Source organism: Gracilinanus agilis, chromosome 3 (genome assembly GCF_016433145.1).
Source record: "Gracilinanus agilis isolate LMUSP501 chromosome 3, AgileGrace, whole genome shotgun sequence".
NCBI lineage: Eukaryota > Metazoa > Chordata > Mammalia > Didelphimorphia > Didelphidae > Gracilinanus > Gracilinanus agilis.
The window spans coordinates 112,741,653-112,764,152 of NC_058132.1; the positions used below are offsets into that span (position 1 = coordinate 112,741,653).

The window sequence follows — 22,500 nt, forward strand, 5'->3', positions numbered from 1 at the left end:
TCAAAGGGCTATAAAAGAATGCCTGCCCTTTGACCCAGCCATACCATTGCTGGGTTTGTACCCCAAAGAGATCATAGATAAACAGACTTGTATGAAAATATTCATAGCTGCGCTTTTTGTGGTGGCAACAAATTGGAAAAGGGGGGTATGTCCTTCAATTGGGGAATGGCTGAACAAACTGTGGTATATGCGGGTGATGGAATACTATTGTGCTAAAAGGAGTAATAAACTGGAGAAGTTCCAGGCGAACTGGAGAGACCTCCGGGAACTGATGCAGAGAGAAAGGAGCAGAGCCAGAAGAACTCTATACATAGAGACTGACATTCTGTGGTAAAATCGAATGTAATGGACCTCTGTACCAGCAGCAATACAATGACCCAGGACAATTCTGAGGGAGTTATGGTAAAGATGCTACCCACATTCAGAGGAAGGACTGCAGGAGAGGAAACATATAAGAAAAACAACTGCTTGAACGCATGGGTTCGGGTGGACATGATTGGGGATGTGGACTCGAAACTACCACACCAATGCAACTACCAACAATTTGGAAATTGGTCTTGATCAAGGACACATGACAAAACTAGTGGAAATGCGCATGGGTAGGGGGGGTGCGGGGGGGGGGGTTGAAGGGGAAAGGAGGAGCATGAATCATGTAACCATGTTAAAAATGAATATTAATAAATGTTAAAAAATATTTCCTCTGTTACATATACTGGAGTTTAAAAACTTGTCTCCTATTTTTTCTCTGTATCTTGATTAAATTATTTGTGCTTTTCTAAAGCCTACATTCATGGAATTAAATCAATCTACTTTCTCTCCATAATTCATTTGGTTAAGAATCAAAACTTCTGTACACAATTGACATAAATATATACTACTTCTTCTTTTAACTTTTTGTTGTTCATTTATTTTATGTTTAATTCTGTAATCCATCTGGAATTTATTATTGTATTTGGTGTGAGATAGGATTCTAAATTTAATTTTTTACCATATTGCTAGCCATTTCTCCTAGCAACACTTATTAAATAATGAATCCATTTCCCAAAAAAAAAAAAATGAGATTTGTTCTTATTGAACCCATGTGGATTTTAGCACTGGTAGATTTTCCCATCTCAAGTATTCAGTAACAAATTTTTAGCCTGGTTAACCTAAATCATTCCTCGAATCTGCCATTTCTACCGTTTGAAGTTGAGGACATTAAAAATTAGTCTTATGCCATTTTTCCTATTCTTTGTGATTTCTCAAAAATTACTAATAGTTTTTGTGATCACATCTCCAAGGGGTTATCTTTCCTTGGCTTAGAAACTTGATCTAATTTGAAGATTATTTGTTCTCCTATGATAACACATTTTTATAGCAATTTTTGATTAAAAAGAACTTCATCATCTTTTATCCCCAAAATGAGTCTTTGAGTATATTGTCTAAGGATTTGATAGATGAGGAAATTAAGTGCTCCAAGGGTGAAACAAACTAGTATATATAGTGCTGGAACATTCTGATTTAGAATTAAAATGCTCTCTTTTACACTACATATTCATTTTCTTATTTGCTGAAGAAGAGCAGTGCAAAAGAAATACTGAATATTTCTACCTCATCTCTATTATTGGCATTTTAACAACTTAATGAAAGCTTTATTCAGAAACACTCATAACATAAACATAATCTCCAATACCTTTAAGGGACAAGGAACAATGAACAGGAACTGTTCATGATAGATTATAAATTAAAATTTTCTTTACCTTTCTGATTTTTAATAATGAAATTGAAATACTAGTCCAAAGGTTTCCTTTATTCTTTAGACATTATTTTTACTGCTATATTGTTAAAGTAATCATTGAGTTAGTAATAGATTCTTATATTCCTTATATGTACTAGAAATTAGACAAGTATTTGTTAGATGTATTGGTATCTCCATTAATCAATGAGTTAATTAAAAAATAAAAGTATTGATTCTGTAGCATGATGTAAGTTTTACTTGAATATATAAACAAGTACATGCTGAAATTGAGAATTATGTTGTTTGTTATATAAAAACACAATGTGTTTTTGAATTATTTATTATTTACCTTTAAAGGAGATGCCTGTACTAATTTGTCATTGTTATAGTATTATGTTGAATTTATTTGACAAGAATGTTGGAAATGACATTAAGCTGTCTGGCTTGCACAGGTTTGGTAGTGAAATGCCATTGAAAAGTTACTTGATCCTCTAATGATTTTGGATTTCCAAATACATAGTTAATGCTTTTTAATATTTAACATGTTTTAATACTAAGAATACCTTTTTATCAGCCATTTTCACATGCAACTGAGAAAAGGTCAGACATAAAAATTAACATTACTTATTAAATATCATGATATCTAAAAGTTAAAACATAATTAAATTTATTTAGCAATATATAGATTTGTTTTTCAAAATATGAAACATTTGCCTTTTTTATGGGTCAAAGATGGTACTCTGAAATGAAAGGTAGGATCTGAAAACCAGAGAAAGAAGCAGTTGCTGTGTAAGGAAAGTAAGATTTCCTTAACCTAGGCCAGATTATGTTTCTTTGTACTAAAACCCTTATGGTGATTTAAAAAAATAATTTGAATGTTGACCCTGAATGTGACTTTGCACATAATATAAATGATGTAATTTTCATAATTGTAAGTATGCAATTTAGATATATTTTGCTGTAGTTTTGTCATGAATAAATCGATTTTTAGTGCCTTCATTATAGAATGTTGATGTAAATTGGTACTTCTTTTTCTTAAGATACTCATACACTATGGGTTTAAACTGTAAATAACTTTAATTTACACATATTATGTGTTATGCATATTTTTCTTCCTGTAATGTCAAAATCCATCACATAGATTCTTAGTTCTTATAATATCCACCAATGATGACTAGCTGACTATATGATCCATAATTTACAGATAGCTTAACTCATGAATGAAGAAATTATTTGCCTGAAGTTAAGTATTTAGCTAATATCAAGACCTAGAAAAAAAGCCCTAGAACTTTTAGACTATAAATTTAGCATTTCTTTTTATAAAGCAAGGTAATATTTCTGACATCACTATGGTGGAAAGGTTTTGCCTCCTCCCCCCTTTTCTTTAAGTTTCATTATGTTCAAAGAGGTAACACAGAACATAACACAGTATATTATTCTGTCATGTCACATCAAATAGAACATGACAGAACATAGATTTATAAAAACATACACATTTAGTTTGTAGCCAGATGAGTGTTATCAATTTGGAAACACATATTCAAACCATCTGCTTACAGTTTAAGTTCTTGAATAACTTACCAACCCACATCTCTAAACAGAGGTAGCATTTTCTCTGTCGTTAAAACCACTGCCTATGATCTGCAGTGCTTCCATATGTAATGCATATTTCAAGTGTGTGAATCAAAAGACATTTACCAACTCTATAAAACAAGTTGATTTCATTAGCCATTAACAACCAACAGCTTTTTGTGAACAAATTATACTTCCTGTGCCATAACACTGTTGGAATACATAGTACAATATAATTGTTCACACTTTGGGAAACTCCCAAATTCTCAATAAAAGCATTACTTAATTGATGTGCAAATTGGTCACTGATTTCTTTAGTGTGAGATGATGTTTGTTTACTGGCAAGTGAATTATAATACATTACTGTTTATGATATTGCATTTCTGGCAATGTTGAATCATGGTTTGCAAAGTGTATGTTTTTGTTAGGAAGTAAGAATTTTAGTCATTGAAAAAGTATTCTTTCATTCTGCTAACATTTATTATGCATCTACTGTGTACAGAGCTTTATGATAGGCTCTAGGAGTGATACACAGTACACTCACATTTTCACTTAAGTATTTTAAGGATCTATGCTTTTATTGTTATATTTCCTCTAGGAACTCAAGTTAGAGCACACTTCCTAACATACCTTCTAGATACAGTAGATATTTTTTGAGTGTTGTGAGGTTTATAAAAATCCATTAACATATGATCAAATGAGTGATATTTTTCTCTGAGCTAGTTTTGTTCTTGGACAGCAGACATATATTATGGCAGCAGGCATATACATGAATATTTTCCAATGTGGTATGATTTGCCTGACACATAATAGGCAATTTAGAAATACCTACTAAATTGCATAACTTTTTGTAAGTGGTATTTCATTCATGTATATATAAAGTCCTAAGATAGTAGAAAATGAGTGCTGCAAAATTATAATCAAATTTAGCTCTAGTGGAGAGAGATAAGAGAGAGGACACCTCCCTGCCTTTCTTTGCAGAGGTGAGAGACTGTTAATATGTTAACACTATTTATAATGTTAATTTTTTTAGATTATATTGGTTAGTTTTGCTGAACTATTCCTTTTTTTCCCACCCCTTTTTAATTCTCACTATATCTCTTTGAGATGGTAAGGAGAAGGAATATATTGGGAAATGTAGGTGACATAAAAACAAAAGGTAAAAATCAAAATGTATTTTAAAAAAATATAGGGTTCTTAATTTATGTAGGAATGAATGTTCATATTTTGAAATAAAATGATTTCTTTTTAAAAAACATTTTTATTGATGCCTCCTGTTTCTAACCATTATAGTTATTCTAAGTATCCTTCCCTCCATTTTCCAGAGAGCCATCCCATATAAGAAAGGATATTTTTAGAGAGGGAAAAAATGAGCAAAACTGATTATTTACATTAAAAAATTCTAAAAATATAGGTAAGATGTAAAACCTTTGGACCTCCTACCCTTCATGAAGTGGTCAGTCGAGGGAGTAACCTCACATCTTTTCATTTAATTTTGTTACATTCAACTTTTAATTTGTGTGTGTAGTTTTAAAATTTACATTGTTGTGTGTGTGTGTGTGTGTGTGTGTATATATATATATGTATGCATATATATATGTATATATATATATGTTTAATTCTGCTGATTTCACTCTCCATCAGTTTATACAGATCTTTTCTATGCTTCTTTGTATTTATCACACACCATTCTGTTTGGGGCAGCTTGCTGGTTCAGTGGATAGGGTCCTGGGTCTGTAGTCAGGAAGAACTGAGTTCATTTCACCTCAGGCACTTACTAGCTAGCTGTTCTACCCTGGCCAAATCACTTAATCTCTTTTGCCTCAATTTTCTCAACTGCAAATGAGAATAATGACAAGCATCTACCTTCTTCTTCCCAGAGTTGTAATGAAAATAAATTGAAATAATAATTATCAGTTGCTTATCACAATTTCTGGCACATAGTAAATGCTACATGAATGTTAGCTATTATTATTGATGTTACAATAGTAACAACAATAGTGTTGTTAATAGTAATATTCTATTATGCATAGTTGTTATGATTTATTTAGCCATTCTCCAAGTTATGAACTTGTACTTTATTTCTAATTCTTTGTTATCAAAAAATCATTTCCCAACTCCAACAACAATGTAAAAACGTGCCTACAACCCTTCCAACATTGACTACTGGCATTTTTGTTAATTTGTAGAGTGAAACTTTAAGGGCTAGATGAAAACTTCTGAGTTGTTTTGATTTGCATTTCTCTTATTGTTAGGATATGATCCCTTGTCTTTATATCACATTCATTTGTATTTGTATTTTTAAACCTTTACCAAGTACTGATTCTAAAGAAGAACAGCAGTAATGGTTAGGCAGTTGGAGTAAAGTGACTTGCCTAGGGTCACACAACCAGGAATTATCTGGGGTCATATTTGAACCCAGTACCTCCTATCTCCAACTCTCTATCCCCTGAGACACCTAACTGCTGTCACATTCATTTCTATATTCTTCCCTTTCTTCTACTCATTGAACCATGTAGTAACACATAAAAGGGGGAAAATCAATATGGCAAAATTAGTAGAGACATTGGTTCTTATAGCTTATGTAATATTTCAAATTACTAGTCTCCAACCTTACAAATAATATGAGAGGTGCATTCCAGAGTCAAACTTCTTTGCTATTATAACTATTTGAGTTTCAATTTAATTTAAAAATTCTATTTATATGATTGTTTCTATTGTTGATGTTTTTTTTCTAGTTTTACTTACTTTTCTATGAATTACATTCTTCTCTGAATTTGCTGATGTTGTGGTTTTTATGGCATGGTAATATTCCATTATGTTCAAGTATCAGAATTTGTTTAGCCATTTTTTCCTGTTTATTTTGAATAATTTTACATATTTGGTATCTTTCTTTGTCCCTTTTTATGCCATCTGGCTCTGAGTGGAACCTTTTTTGTCAAAAGATATGATAATTTTAGCCACATTTTTAAAAGCATAATTTAAAATGTTTTTTCCTGAATAAGTGTAGCAAGTTACAGTGCCATCAATAGTGTATTAGTGTCTTATATAGGAATGAAATAGCAAATATATATTTGATTAGGTTTGATACATTAAGTAATTTTGGAAAGGTGTCTCTGAAACTGCAGAGTGGATGAGGCAAGAGAGAGCTCTGTGTATGAGCTTGGAACTTTGAAGAGAGGAGAGCCGATGGAGTTCTGGCAGTTTGTTTCTGGCTTCTCTGAGGGACGGACCAACTGAGATCTCGTTCTCTGGATCTAGCTCTGCTGTTGATAAGAAAGAGAGAAAACTCAGAAACCATCTTGAGGATTTTTCACTTTCATCACTGTGGAAATACATTGAGCAGAAGAACTTGTCAGATCTGCTGTTTTGAGAACTGTTTGTGAGAGAAGGAAGACCGAAGGCCTGCTTGCTTGAGCTCTGAGAGCCATCTCAGAGCTACACTCTGGTTGGTGAGCCTCTGAGACATTGGGCTAACTGACTCTGTTTACTTGGAGATACTTTACCATAAATACTTTACTCATATATAAGGATTATAGATTAGATTTAGTCAGATAGTGGTTATGGGTTTTAGTCAGTGTTAAGGAGTTTGAGAGCAGCTTGAGTGAATTCTCAAGAAACGAAGACTTCACTGTATGGTGAAAAAGATTGGGTGTAGAAATTAGTTGCCCTTAGAGTTAGGACATTCTTTTTATTAATCCTTACCTTATTCGTTGTTATATAATGTAAATAAATAGATTTTTATAGATATATTTATTCTCTAAGTAGTTGTTTACTGGTGTTATAAAAATAAGAGATAGATGGTATCTTTATACTCCTAATAGGCTAGTTATTATATTATTGTTATTAATCTGAGGAAGCTGTGTTTGGGTTCCCTTGATGGCTGGTGCAGGGACACCCAGGTCCTGTCCCTCAGCTAGATGTTATAATAACTGCCCTTCTTTATAACAGTGCCCAGGCAGGATCCCTACAGGTCAGTGGATGGGTAACCCTTTTAGATCCCACCTAGGTTGATCGATTATTACTATTGGGCTCTATCAGCCTTGGATAATGTTCATCTGACTGCGTTGCTCCCTCCCCAGAGTGGTGATGGAATAACTACTCCATGAAGGTACTTAATAAATTTTATCTATGTTGTTAATAAGGGAAAGGAATGATCAGGAATGGATTGGGAATAGGAGACCCTGTCACTAAATCTATGACACTAATCCCTCAGGACTGTAGGCTGTTCAGTAATGCTGGGCTCTTGTTCTTAACCTCCTCTGGCTCAGCCTGGTCACGGCCAAACCAGAGTAAGCAAATTGTTTGGATGACACAAATATTGATGGTCTCTCTCAGCTTCTTACTGCTACTTGTGCCAGTCCTACAAGCCTTCAGGAAATATCACCCTTACCACCCTCTTCTTCTTCTCCTACCCACTTCCCAGTTCCCCCCAGGCTCGGGATACCTAAATATCTAGAGATGGTTTAAATGCCTAAATATCTAGGGGAATTCAGAGAGATTCAGAGGATCCACGGTTTGACTCACAGGTCAATCAGTGTCCAAGATCAGGTTGATGTTTTAGTCAAGGACTTCAGGTCAAGGCTCTTAAACCAAAAGCCAAGGGTCCCAAAATCAAAAAAGGCTCTCTCTGAACTCTCTCAGAGTATTTATACCCTCTCTGGCCAACTGCCTTCCCCCCCCCCCCACGGCCTCTGCAAACATTCCAAAATCTCCAACTGTCATCAACTGTCAATCAAGGTGTGACTCTCAACTCCCAGAGCTTGAATATGACACAGGTCTAGTGAAGGGAAGTCACTCGTAGCTTTCCTTCAATGAGGAAAGCTGAAAAATACTTTGTGAACTTTGAGCAAAGTATTCTACCACAGTATCCTCTTTAATAACATTCATTTATACCCCAATACTACATTTGGCAAGTTGTTTAGGACGAGATCCTCAAAAATTTGGGACCGATTTTTAGGGACCAACTGACATTCCTTGGTCTCATAGAATCTTCACTCACAGCAGGGGTCTGGTAGCCATTGGAACTCGAGCAGTTGCCAACAGACTGCAATTCCTGTGAGAGGAACTCTAGGGGGCTCTATAAACCTTGCAGTGTTTTTTCACTGAGACAGTGTGGCATATCTTTCAATAACCTTACCTTATGTCTTTTTATATCATCTTCATTTCTGAATATATATCTCAGTTTCAGAGAGCAATTAAGGATAAACCAATCTTTAAAAAAAAACCCCAACAAAAACAGTTCAGTCAAACTAGTCAGCACCTCAAATGTGTTTGACAATCTTTGTAGTATTCCACCTCCAATAACCCTCACCTCTGCAAAGAAAAAAGGAAGATTCATTTTCTTGTCTGTTATCCAGAGCAAAACTTCTGTATTATTATACTTACATTACATTCATTTTGAATTTTTGTTCTTTCCATTTCTACTGTTGTAGTGATTGTGTATGTTGTTTCCTTGGATCTGTTTATTTCATTTCTTTCTACATAATTTTCTATGAATTTCCCATATTTCTTTGAATTCTTTATATTCTTGCTTTCATGTAGTGAATTAATAGCCTATTTAATGAATATGTCACAGTTTATTTAGCCATTCCTCAATATATGGACTAAATGTCAGTGTCTTCAGATGTGTATTTTACAGTGACATAAAAGTACTTATTTTTAATAAGATTATATTTTAAAATATGCTATTTCTCATTTATAATTACAGGCCACAGAAACGTTGTTTAGAATGGGAGTAGCAAGAGGAACTATCACAACTTTAAGAAATGGAGAAGTGAGTGCAAAATATTGATTTACGATGAAATTCTGTTTTTATATAATATTTTCTTTCCTTGATCATTAGTGTGTTACATCATGTTTTATTGAATTGTATGATATATATAATTTTTAAAAATTGTTTTATTTTTTAGAAAAAATTTTTTCATGGTTACATGATTCATGTTCTTACTCTCACTCCCCCAACCCCCCATACCCCGTAGTTAACGCACATTTCCACTGGTTTCTTCATGTGTCATTGATCAAGACCTATTTCCATATTATTGATAATTGCTCTAGGGTGGTCATTAAGAGTCTATATCCCAAATCATGTCCGTATCAACCCATGTGTTCAAGCAGTTGTTTTTCTTCTGGGTTTCCACTCCTGTAGTTCTTCCTCTGAATGTGGGTAGCATTCTTTTCCATAAATCCCTCAGAATTGTCCTGGGTCACTGCATTGCTGCTAGTACAGAAGTCCATTACATTCAATTTTACCACAGTGTATCAGTCTCTGTGTACAATGTTCTTCTGGCTCTACTCCTTTCACTCTGCATCAATTCCTGGAGGTCATTCAAGTTAACATGGAATTCCTCCAGTTTATTATTCCTTTGAGCACAATAGTATTCCATCACCAGTATATACCACAATTTGTTCAGCCATTCCCCAATTGAAGGGCAGACTCTCATTTTCCAGTTTTTTGCTACCACAAAAAGCACGGCTATAAATATTTTTGTACAAGTCTGTTTATCTATGATCTCTTTGGGGTACAAACCTAGCAATGGTATGGCTCGATCAAAGGACAGGCAATCTTTTAGTGCTCTTTGGGCATAGTTACAAATTGCCATCCAGAATGGTTGGATCAGTTCACAACTCCACCAGCAATGCATTAATGTCCCAATTTTGCCACATCCCCTCCAACATTCATTACTCTCCCCTTCTTTCATTTTAGCCAATCTGCTGGGTGTGAGGTGATAACCTCAGGGTTGTTTACATTGGCATTTCTCTAATTATTAGAGATTTAGAACACTTTCTCATGTGCTTATTGATATTTTTGATTTCTTTTTTCTGAAAATTGCCTAATCATGTCCCTTGCCCATTTATCGATTGGAGAATGACTTGATTTTTTGTACAATTGATTTAGTTCCTTGTATATTTGAGTAATTAGACTTTTGTCAGAGTTTTTTGTTATAAAGATTTTTTCCCAGTTTGTTGTTTTCCCTTCTCATTTTGGTTGCGTTGTTTTTGTTTGTACAAACCCTTTTTAATTTAATCTAATCAAAATTATTTATTTTACATTTTGTAATTTTTTCTCACCCTTGCTTGGTTTTAAAATCTTTCCTTTCCCAGAGATCAGATAAGTATATTATTCTGTGTTCACCTAATTTTCTTAGTTTCCTTCTTTATATTCAAGTCATTCACCCATTCTTAATTTATCTTGGTGTAGGGTGTGAGATGTTGATCTAAACCTAATCTCTCCCATATTGTTTTCCAATTTTCCCAGCAGTTCTTGTCTAATAGTGGATTTATGTCCCAAAAGTTGGGCTCTTTGGGTTTATCATACACTGTCTTGCTGATGTCACTTACCCCGAGTCTATTCCATAGATCCTCCCTTCTGTCTCTTAGCCAGTACCATATTGTTTTGATGACCATTGCTTTATAGTATAATTTAATATCTGGTACTGCTAGGCCACCTTCCTTCACGGTTTTTTTTTACAATTATTTCTCTTGATATTCTTGATCTTTTGTTCTTCCAAGTGAACTTTGCTATAGTTTTTTCTAATTCTGTAAAAAAGTTTCTTGGTAGTTTGATAGGTATGGCACTAAATAAGTAAATTAATTTGGGTAGAATAGTCATTTTTATTATATTAGCTTGTCCTACCATGAACAATCAATGTTTTTCAAATTGTTTAGATGTATTTTTAATTGTCGGGAAAGTGTTTTATAGTTTTTTTTTCATATAATTCCTGGGTTTGTTTTGGTAGATAGATTCCTAAGTATTTTATATTGTCTAGGATGATTTTAAATGAAATTTCTCTTTCTAAGCTGTGATGTTTTGGAAATATATAGAAATGCTGATGATTTATGTGCATTTATTTTGTATCTTATAACTTTGCTAAAGTTGTTGATTATTTGTACTAGCTTTTTTAGTTGATTCTCTAGGATTTTTAAAATAAACCATCATATCATCTGCAAAGAGTGATAGCTTAGTCTCCTCATTGCCTATTTTAATACCTTCAATTTCTTTTTCTTCTCAAATTACTACTGTTAGTGTTTCTAGTGCAATGTTAAATAATAGAAGTGAAAATGGGCATCCTTGTTTCATGTCTGGTCTTATTGGGAAGGCTTCTAATTTATCTGCATTGCATATGATGCTTGTTGATGGTTTTAGATATATACTGTTTATTATTTTTAGGAAAGGTCCTTCTATTCCTAAACTTTCCAGTGTTTTCAGTAGGAATGGGTGCTGTACTTTGTCAAAGGCTTTTTTAGCATCTATTGAGATAATCATGTGATTTTTGTTTGTGAGATTGTTCATATGGTCAAATTATGTGGATGGTTTTCCTAATGTTGAACCATCCTTGCATTCCTGGTATAAATCCCACCTGATCATGGTGGATGATCCTCTTGATCACTTGCTGGAGTCTCTTTGCTAGTATTTTATTTAAGATTTTTGCATTTATGTTCATTAGGGAGATTGGTCTGTAGTTTTCTTTCTCTGTTTTTGATCTCCCTGGCTTTGGAATCAGTACCATATTTGTGTCATCAAAGGAATTTGGTAGGACTCCTTCTTTGCTTATTATGTCAAATAATTTGTATAGTATTGGGATTAGTTGTTCTTCGATTGTTTGATAGAATTCACCTGTGAATCCATCAGGCCCTGGTGATTTTTCCTTAGGGAGTTCTTTGATGTGTTGTTCAATTTCTTTTTCTGATATTGGATTAAGTATTCTATGTCTTCTGCTGTTAATCTAGGCAATTTATATTTTTGTAAATATTCATCAATATCCTGTAGATTGTTCTATTTATTGTCATATGATTAGGCAAAATACTTTTTAATGATTGCCTTAATTTCCCCTTCATTAGAAGTGGCCTCCCTTTTTTCTTTGATACTTTTAATTTGGTTTTCCTTTTTCCTTTTTTTAAATTAGATTTACTAGTTACTTTGTCTACTTCATCTGTTTTTTCAAAATACCAGATTCTAGTCTTATTTATTAATTCAGTAGTTGTTTTACTTTTGATTTTATTAATTTCTCCTTTGATTTTTAGTATTTTTAATTTAGTTTTCATCATGGGATTTTTAATTTGTTCATTTTCTTTTATTTTAAATTGTATGTCCAATTTATTAACCTCTGCCCTCCCTGATTTGTTAATATATGCACTCAGTCAAATAAAGTTTCTCCTTAGAACTGCTTTGGCTGCATCACATAGGTTTTGGTAAGAAGTCTCATCATTGTCATTGTCTTCAATGAAATTATTTTTTCTTTGATTTGTTCTTTCACTAACTTATTTTGGAGAATCATATTATTTAAATTTCCAATTACCTTTTCATTTACATTTCCATGTGTTCTTACTAATAACTATTTTTATTGCATTATGAACTGATAATGTTGCATTTATTATTTCTGCTTTTTTGCATTTGTTTGCCATGTTTCTATGCCCTATTACATGGTCTATCTTTGTGAATGTTCCATGTGCTGCTGAAAAGAAGGTGTATTCCTTTTTGTCCCTATTTATTTTTCTCCACATATCTTTTAACTCTAATTTTTCTAGGATTTCATTCACCTCTCTTATCTCTTTCTTATTTATATTTTGATTTATCTAGATCTGATAGGGGGAAGGTTGAGGTCATCCACTAGTATAGTTTTTTTTTTTTTAAACCCTTACCTTCCCTCTTGGAGTCAATACTGTGTATTGGCTCCAAGGTAGAAGAGTGGTAAGGGTAGGCAATGGGGGTCAAGTGACTTGCCCAGGGTCAGACAGCTGGGAAGTGTCTGAGGCCAGACTTGAACCTAGGACCTCTCATCTCTAGGCCTGACTCTCAATCCACTGAGCTACCCAGCTGCCCCTGAGTAGTATAGTTTTGCTATCTATTTCATCCTTGAGTTCCCCTAGCTTTTCCTTTAGAAATTTGAATGCTACACCATTTGGTGCATACATGTTGAGTACTGATATTTCTTCATTGTTTATACTGCCTTTTATTAGGATGTAATTAACTCCCCCATCTCTTTTAACCAAATCTATTTTTACTTTGACTCTGTCAAAAATCACGATTGCAACTCCTACCTTCTTTTTCTCAGTTGAAACCAAATAGATTTTGCTCCATTCTTTCATTTGTCTATGTATGTCTGCCTGTCTCATGGGTGTTTCTTGTAGACAACATATGGTAGGATTTTGGTTTCTAATCCACTCTGCTATTTGCTTCCGTTTTATGGGAGAATTCATTCCATTCACATTCAGAGTTATAATTATCAACTGTGTATTCCCAGACATATTGATTCTCTCTCCTTGTCCTGCCTCTTTCTTCTTTCACTAGTGTTTTGTTTTTAATCAGTTCCTTATATACTAGTGTTTTGTTTTTAATCAGTTCCCCTAATCCCTCCTTTATTGTACTTCACTTTCTTACTTCTCCCTTCTTATTCCCCTCTTATTCTTCTTTAGGGTCTTTTTAACCTATCCCTGCCCCCCCCTCTCCCTTCCTAGTGTTGTTTTCCTCCCTACCAGTCCTTTTGTTACCCTTCTACTTCTCTGTAGGGCAGGATTTAATTCTCTGCCCCAGTGGACCTGGTTGTTCTTCCCTCTTTAAGTTGATTTCAGTGCAGTTAAGTATTAAATATATCCTCTCTCCAACGTCTTTACCCTTCCAGTGTATTGATATTCTCCCGTGTTTGTCCCACATGTTTCTTTATGGAATATAAATTTACTCCATTTTGTTTGTTTTCCCATTTTTCTTAATATATAATCTCCTTTTTTTCCCCTCTAGTTTTGTATATATTTATACATATATATGCATTTTTCTATGAAATTTTTGACATTTCATCTTAGTTTGTCACTGTTTCCTCTAAGTAGACTTCTAGTTACCCTGTTGATAACAATTTTCAATATTTGCCAATATCTTTTCCTCTACGGATACAAATTGAATGAACTTATTGGGTCCCTTAAAGAAAAGATTTTTTTTTACCACACTACTCTTTTAATTACCTTATGGTGATTCTCTTGAGTTCTGTGTTTGGGCAGGAAACTCTCTGTTTAAGTCTGGTTTATTTCTTTATGAATGCTTGGAAGTCCTCAATTTTATTGAATGACCATACTTTCCCCTGCAAAAATATAGTGAGTTTTGCTGAATAGTTGATTCTTGGTTGTAGACCCAGTTCTTTTGCTTTCCGGAATATTATGTTCCATGCCTTCCAGTCCTTCAATGTAGCCAAATCCTATGTTATCCTAACTGTGGTTCCCTGGTATCTGAATGACTTCTTTTTAGCAGCTTGTAATATTTTTTTCTTTGTTTGGTAGTTTTTTAATTTGGCTGGAAGTTGTCAGTTGTGGATTAAATGTAAGAGGTGATCTTTGGATTTTTTCAATTTCCACTTTTCCTCCTTTTTTAAGAATGTCAGGACAGTTTAATTGGATAATTTCCTGTAGGATGATGTCTAAACTTTTTCTTTTGTCATGATGTTCTGGTAAACCAACAATTCTTAAATTGTCTCTTCGAGTTCTGTTTTCCAGATCTTTGGTTGTATCAATGATGTGTTTCATATTCTCCTTTTCATTTTTTAAATTTCGTTTTATATATTCTTGCTGCCTTGTGAAGTCATTTGCTTCTAGTTGTTGAGTTCTAATTTTTAAAGACTAAATTTCTTCTTTGGCTTTTTGGTTGTCCTCCTTCTGGTCTGAATTTCTTCGTAGATCATCTTTTGCCTTCTTTGCTTCATTTTCAAGCTTGTCAGTTTTGGCTTTTAAGACTTTATTTTCTTGTTTTAGTTCATGTATTTCCTTTTTCAAATTGTCTTCATACTCTCTTGATTGCTTTTTGAGTTCCTGAAGTTCTTGAGTTAATTGAATTTTGAGATATTCCAAAGCCTGTGTCCAGTTCACTGGAGCTTCCTCCTCTTCTTCTATTTCATTTGTTCTTTATTCACTTCCTGGAAAGAAGCTGTCAATTGTAATTTCTTTTCTCTTTTTCTAATTGTTTACTCATATTTTTCCTTCTATGTTCTGCTAGTTTAATCAGGTGGATTTAATGATCTTTGATTAAAGATCTTCCCCCAACTGGCAATGGTGGTTTGTAATTATGTTCTCTTCAGTCTGTGTGGGAGGGGTATTGGAGTTTCCCTGCTCTCTAAAGACTTCTTGTCTGTCCATTTGGTGGGATTAAACCTGGACTGGATTAGTCTGTATTGCTTAATGTGCCCTGAGGCTAAAACCTCAAGAGAAGGAGGAAAAAAAGTGGGGGGAGGCAAGATGGGGAGTGTTTTTGCTGACCTCTCCCGCAGTAGGGTCCCTCTTCTCTGTTCTGCTGTTTGACCTGGTTTTCTTTTCTCTTGAAGCCCTTTGTTCTCTATCTCGGTGTTGTAAAGCTGTCTGACGTTTCATGCCATGCAAGCTGCCATCTTCTGAGCATTTTTGCTGTGTTTCTCTGGCTTTCTTCTCCAGCAACCTCTCCGGTTACCATGTACAACTCCCCGAGTCTGGAGCCAGCAAGGCCCTCTCTCCAGTTTGGTGTGCCCGCCGACCCAGAGATTTCAGGGGCAGCTGGAGACTCTGCACAGCATGAGGGAGGGGTCCTGGGATCCCCCTCCTATACCCTCAGACCCAACAGTTCAAGAATTCAAGCCTTTTTCTTGGTGTACCTTTTGAGCTGTCCAGCAGTAGGATACCCCTGTTCTGTCCTATTGTTAGATTTGGTCCTTTTTCTTCTAGAAGCGCATTTTTTTTTCTATCTCGTTATGGAAAGGGTGCGGAGGTTTTAAGATTTGCTCCGTCTAAGCCACCATCTTCCCAGAATCTTCAAGTCATCGATATATTATAACTAGATTCATATCTATATATTTTTCTTTTATGAAAAAGAACAGAAACCAACCTATTTTGCTAAAATCTGTAAATGTACATAATTTTTACATCTATGCTTTAAAATTAATTTTATTAATGTTATTTTTTTCTTTGCACCATCTTAATTTCAGCCTTAGATTGAATTCTTTTTTATGACAAATGAAAACAAACACAGAGCTGCTATCTGATAGAGTATACATTATTCTATCCAGGTAGTCTTCCCCCATTTCCTTTTTTTACTGAGGAGGGAGAAAGAGATATGGTATTTCTTTCATTCTTTCTCTTCATTTATTTATTGATTTTCTGGTTACTCAGTCTGAATTTTTTTAGTAATTTTTTTCATTTACATTTTGTCAGTGAATATATTAGTTTTAGTTCTCATTTGTCTCTGTATCAATTCTTATAAATTTCATATTTTTCTGAATTATTCATATTTGACCCTTTTTCAATACAATAATACTATAAGATTATATTAATATATCATAGTTTTTTTAAGTCATTTGTTACTACAAAGTGTGTTGCTATGAGCATTTTGGTATATATTAAACCTTTGTTTCTTTGATTTCTTTAGTGTATGTCTAGTAGTGGAATTAACAGAATGAAAGATATGGACAATTTAGTCATTTTTTTGCATAGTTCTAAATAAAATCTAGAATGTCTTAACCCCTAAATTCTCTCAGAATTTTCCTGAAATTGTATAAGCGTTGGAGGTATCTCCTTCTGAGGACAATTTTTTTTTCAAAAGTGACTATTCCCAACTTTCTTGTGTACTGTATGTGTCTATATACATAACCGCCATAGTAAAATTCCTAAAATATAGATTTGACTCTGCCATTCCCCATCTCAGTAGACTCAATTTTCTTCTTACTACTCCTAAGACCAAACAACATTTAAAACTATTCACAACTTATTTCAGTCTCTCTTTGCTTCTATATTAGACATTACTCCCTTCCACATACTCTTCAGTTCAGCTAACCTGGCCATCTTGCTATTCTTTGCTCTGGATATTCTCCCATTTTCAGGCCTTTACAAAGGATCTCCTCCATACATGGGATGTAGTAAGCACTACTCACTTTGATTCTTAGAATTCCTAGTTTTCCTTCAGAATTCAGCTTTAACATCATCTATTAACCTTTTCTAATTGCCCTACTAGTATCTCCCCTCTATTTGCCTTGTATTTATTTTGTATATTTGAATAATTTTCCTATTTATTCTTATATATGTATATATTATTCCTTGTACAATGTTCACACATTGAGTTCAAGGATGGTTTCATTTTGTCTTTTTAACTCACAAAGCATAGTATGTTTTTTGGCCCATACTAGACAGTTTTAAATTCTAATTTGATTGATACTCTATACAAACTATGGGTATATATGTGTGTGTAGCCTTAACAGACTCAGAGTCCAAACCAAAAATCAGGGTTTTCTTTGGTCTTCTCAGAGTTAAAACAATCTATAAAACAGTAATAGATAGTCAATAGTGTTTCTCAAGTTGGAAACAGAGAACACTTAGCTCTTTCAGGTCTTTCCCTCCTTTCCTTCTACCTCTAATAGTGAGAGAGGGAGAGGCAAAGATGTTACCTCCTCCAAGCCCTCAGAGTCTCTATGTGAGACTCTGCCAACTGCCAGAGACCAACTGCCACTCCCATAGTAACTATCACAGAAAAAAACCCGTTAGACTTGAAACTGGTACTCTCTCAGCTCTGTTTGAAACTCCAATTCTTTCTCAAGCCAGCTTCTCTACTTCTTATCTCTAAACTAATATAACAAGACTTATTTTCTAATATCATCCTTATAATCCAGAGTGTAACTGAGTAGATCAAGAAAGGGTTCTTGTAAGATTTCAAATTTTGAATGAATTATTATTATGGGAAAATGTTAAGTATCTTGTGTAATGATTTCCTAAGATCCCACTTTAAGAAATATTGTTATGAATATTAAAATTGTTTTTACATGCAATTGGGGAAAAAATAAAACATTATTTAAAAAATAACTGTCTCGAAAGATAGGGGCTGACTTATTTTGATTTTATAAGTAATAGTTTGCACCATAATGTGAACATTTGCTTTGATGATTATGATGTAGATGGATAAATACATACATACATACATACATACACACAACATTTACTACAAGCACTGTGTGCCAGGCACCGTGCTAAATTTTAGGATATAAGATACAAACTGGCAAGATAGTGTGGCCATAAAGGAGCTACATGTTTGAATGAGGGAAGAAATACATAAAAAGGTCCTTGAAAAGGAAAAATAGAGGACACCTACAAGAAGAACATGGTGAAAAATTCAAGAAGTGTCATGGACAGCTGGGCTCCCTGGAAGATAAGAATCAACTCTCTGAGCACCAGGAGACCAGGTTTCTCCTGGGGCAGAATTGCTTAGAAAGTAGGGTCACTGTTTACCCCGATAAGTTATATCAAAATAAAACTTAAAGGATAGATTTTGTTAAAGTCCCTAAGGAAATTTTTCTTGGAAGTTTTTTCTATTTTCAACCAGCTTTTCATCTATCAAAAGAATAGATTATTTTTCTTAATTTTCTTTTTTAATATTTTATTGATGCCTTTTATTTTTTACACCATAGTTCCTCCTGATACTTCCTCTTGCCTCTATAGCATTCATAGAATTGTACTTTTTAGTAGAAAGACTCAGATAAGCAAAACCAACAGAAAAAGTGATTATCTTATACTTTTTCCTATAATAAATCATCACTACAGAAAGCAGTGAAATATGTGCCATCTTCATTTCTCTCGACTCAAGTTTGGTTACTACGTTTAATCTGAATTCTGATGTCATTTGCATTTTATATGTTTGCATTTATTTAGTCATATTTATTGTTCTCTGTCTCAGTCTCCATGTTCTTCTAAATATATATTTGACATTTCTGATGGTGTATGGTAATATTCCATTCCCTTATATAATACAATTTATTGAGCTATTTTTCAATCCACTTTTTTACTCCCTCATTTTTTGCTTTTACTAAAAGTGCTGATAAATGTTTTGGAAAGTCCTGTTTGAAGTATATGCCCAATAGGAAGTATAGAGTAAATGAACAAAGTAGTTAATATTTGTGTGTCTAATTTCACATTATTTTCCAGACAATTTGGACCATTTTATAGTTCTACCAGGATATATAAAAGTGCCTCTTATTTTATAACTTGCCAGCATTGACAATTTCCTTTTCTTTTGTCACCTTTGCCAGTTTGATGATTGAGGTGATTCCCTAGTTATTTTAATTTTTTAATATTTATGATTTACATAATTTTTATTAGTAAAATGCCTGATAAATTATTGCTACTTAGTAAATGTTTGTTCAAAGATTATTAAAAGAGATTTTTATTGAATTTTATATATGTGCAAAGACATACATATATATATATATAAAATAGTCTTGCTATTTCTTGCCTCACAGAGTCATAGGGAATATTAAACCTTTAAAAAATAAAACAATGATGTTAAGGTCAAGAATAGTAATACTTAGTTTGATTTCAACAATTAGTGTCTTTTCATATTAGATGAAACAATTATATATTGAATACCACTAAAGATAATAGAATTCATATATAATGAAGTAAGCTTATATAGCAGTTTTAGAATTATTAGAACTGAAGATAAAAATAAACCATATTTATAATGTAATTTTGTTAAGGAGACATGTCAGCAGGATTACTATTACCTTAACTCTTGTTTTGGTAACACAAACTAATAGTGCCCTCTCCAGTCTAGTTGCCTGTATGACATCATACCATTCAAATAGATCATTTAATTACTAGCATCTCTTTTTATGTAAAAAGAATAATGCCATCACAGTGAGAACAAAAACATACCAAAGAAAACCTTAAATTTATATTATAAAATGAACTACATTAAATATTTTACATTCATGCAGTTTTTCCTGGTGATCAAATGTTTCAGTTAGTCAAAAACCTCTCCAAGAATGACTAGCTGTTGCCCTCCCAATTTTCAGAATTTGGGAACCATCTTTGCTCTGCTTCTGTCTTATAGAGCAGGATGATTTTTTTTCTCAGATTCAGTTTTTGAATGATAATAAAGTCAGAGCACTTTAGAGTTAAATGGTTCTTAATCGTGTTAAAGATGAGAAAACAAATTCAGAGAAAGATTCAATAATACTACCAAGTTCTCCATGCTATCTAGTAGTGTAGCCAGGATTTTAGCTCACATGCTTGAATCTAGCTCTCTGAACTCTTACACTGTTACCTTTTGAAATGACAACTTTTGAGTTATTTGACATCTGGCTTTGAAAGATCATTAAAATCATTGCTTGGAGACCATGTTTTTATAGAAGGAATACTGCTTCATTTGGCTTAAGGTAAAATTACAATTACCTGTTTGGATTAAAAAAATCACTATAGATTGTGAATTGAGAATTAACTACTAAGTTTAATAGATGCAAAATTTCACATTAGTAATTTACTAATTTGACTTAAGTGTCCAAGACTTAACAGTGTTAAATTCGAAAAATTAAGAATAAAGCAAAACTAAATTTATGCTAACAATTCATGTGCAGTTTCAGATGATCTTTCATTAAGAACATTGGATTTAGAGTTAGGAATGTCTGAGTTTGAAGCTTAACTCAGATGTTTATTGTATGTCCCTGGCAGGTCAATTAATAACTCTCAGCTTCAGTTTCCTCCTCTATAAAATGAACATAGCAAAAACATCTCTCTTCCAAGGTTCTTGTGTGAATCAAATAAGGTAATATTTGCAAAACTGAAAATGCTATATAAACATATTACTATTCAGATTATAATTGTTGAGTAGCTTATTATTGATTGGTTAGTTGGTTGAATGAATAAAATAGAAAACAATTACATATGATAATTGCCTGGTATTATGTGTTTCATTAAGTAAATTTTCCATTGGATAATTTATACTTTGATTTTTTTCTCTTTCAACTAAGTGTACCAGTAAATGCGTGGCTACCCAATTCTTGTGCCTCCTTTCTGTCCCCAAATCTGATGGTTGAATCAAGTTAGATCTTCCTATAAATGTAATTTTAATTGGATTGTCAGTGATGGGTTACATTTGAATATTCATTGATGATCTAGAACTTTAGTATTTCTTGGCTTTTAAAGCTTCTGTCTTTTTATTGTTATTTCTTATTGTTTTGGTGCTCTTTCCTAACAAGATCTACAGGATTAGACTTAGTTAAATGCTATTTTCCTACTGCCAGAAATCCTGTCATTCTGGTCTTCCTTTTCACATAGCCACCAGAACTCAAGTTTTAATTTTTAATTCCTGCTCTACTATTTTTGGTTTTGGGATTTAGCACATTAACTTGAATTAACCTTTCTCTAGGTTTTTCCCTTTCCCATCCAATCTTCACATAGCTGACAAAATATGCACAAATCTGACCAAGTCATTGCATTGCTCAAAATCTTTCAGTGGCCCCCAATTGCCTTTACAATAAAATGGTTTTTAAATGGGCATTCAAGGCTTCTATAATCTAGTTCTAATTTATTTTTTCCTCCATATGCATTCCACATACCAACTAAATTGTTCTCTGACTTGGTTCCTCATATTGGATGTATCTGTTTATACACAACTGAATTTGCATGCCTGATTATCTCTTCTTCCTTCTAGTTTCACCTCATGTGCTACCTCCTTATTAATTTATCCCTGATCCTACTTGTCTTTCTTGTTTCCCTAGGGTTTACAGTATTCTTTTCCCACAGATTTTCCTAGAACTTTTTGTCTGGATCTCTCATTTTTTTCCATCACATTCTGTTGTAATATATGTTAATGTGCCATTTCCTTTTTGAATGTATCCCCATTTTACCAATGAGGAACTGAGGCAAATTGAGTTTAAGTGACTTATCCAGAGTCACACACAGTCTAACTTTGAGATCTAGAGCTTTTTCAGATTTTGTTTTTACACTATGTTAGCACTGCCTGACACATTGCTTGGTAAATATTATGGATTTAAATTGCATTTATTTTGTTGAATTGAATTCCAAGGGAGTTGTGGAGTTGGCATTCTTGATTTTTTATAAATAACATTGATGGTTAGCAATAGGGAGTTTTGACTTTGCTAAAAAGTAGGAGACTGTATTAAATTACTTCCTGAGATCCCTTCTTAATTTGATAATCTTTTAATTCTAAGAAATGTTTCAGATTCTGATAGTTATTTTCAACATTTGGCACTGAGGCTATTTTTTACACAGAGTCTATATGCTTCTCTATTTCCTGGTCATTGGTCTTGCTGATGTTCCATTAATAGACAGCCTAATTATCTGCCATTTTAATGTGGAAATATGCCTTTTTAGTGGGCAGATAGTGTTTTCTTAGAGAAGGACAAAAGCAATTGAAGGGTTTAGACAGGATTATGAAAAATAAATTTTAGAATTCCTTGTCTTGTGATTTTTTTTTACGT

General features: G+C 33.4%; 1 protein-coding gene across 2 annotated transcripts in view; it reads left to right on the plus strand.

Moving 5' to 3' along the window:
- Positions 1 to 22,500, plus strand: part of TMEM135 (transmembrane protein 135) — a 386,383-nt gene that overhangs the window by 146,262 nt on the left and 217,621 nt on the right. Inside the window, exon 5 of one of the 2 annotated variants that reach the window (XM_044668213.1) lies at positions 9,000 to 9,065. The exons of the other annotated variant lie outside the window; for it this stretch is intronic. Within the exon in view, the coding sequence (XP_044524148.1) occupies positions 9,000 to 9,065 (66 nt within the window). The remainder of the gene's footprint in view (positions 1 to 8,999; positions 9,066 to 22,500) is intronic. 2 annotated transcript variants of the gene reach the window in all.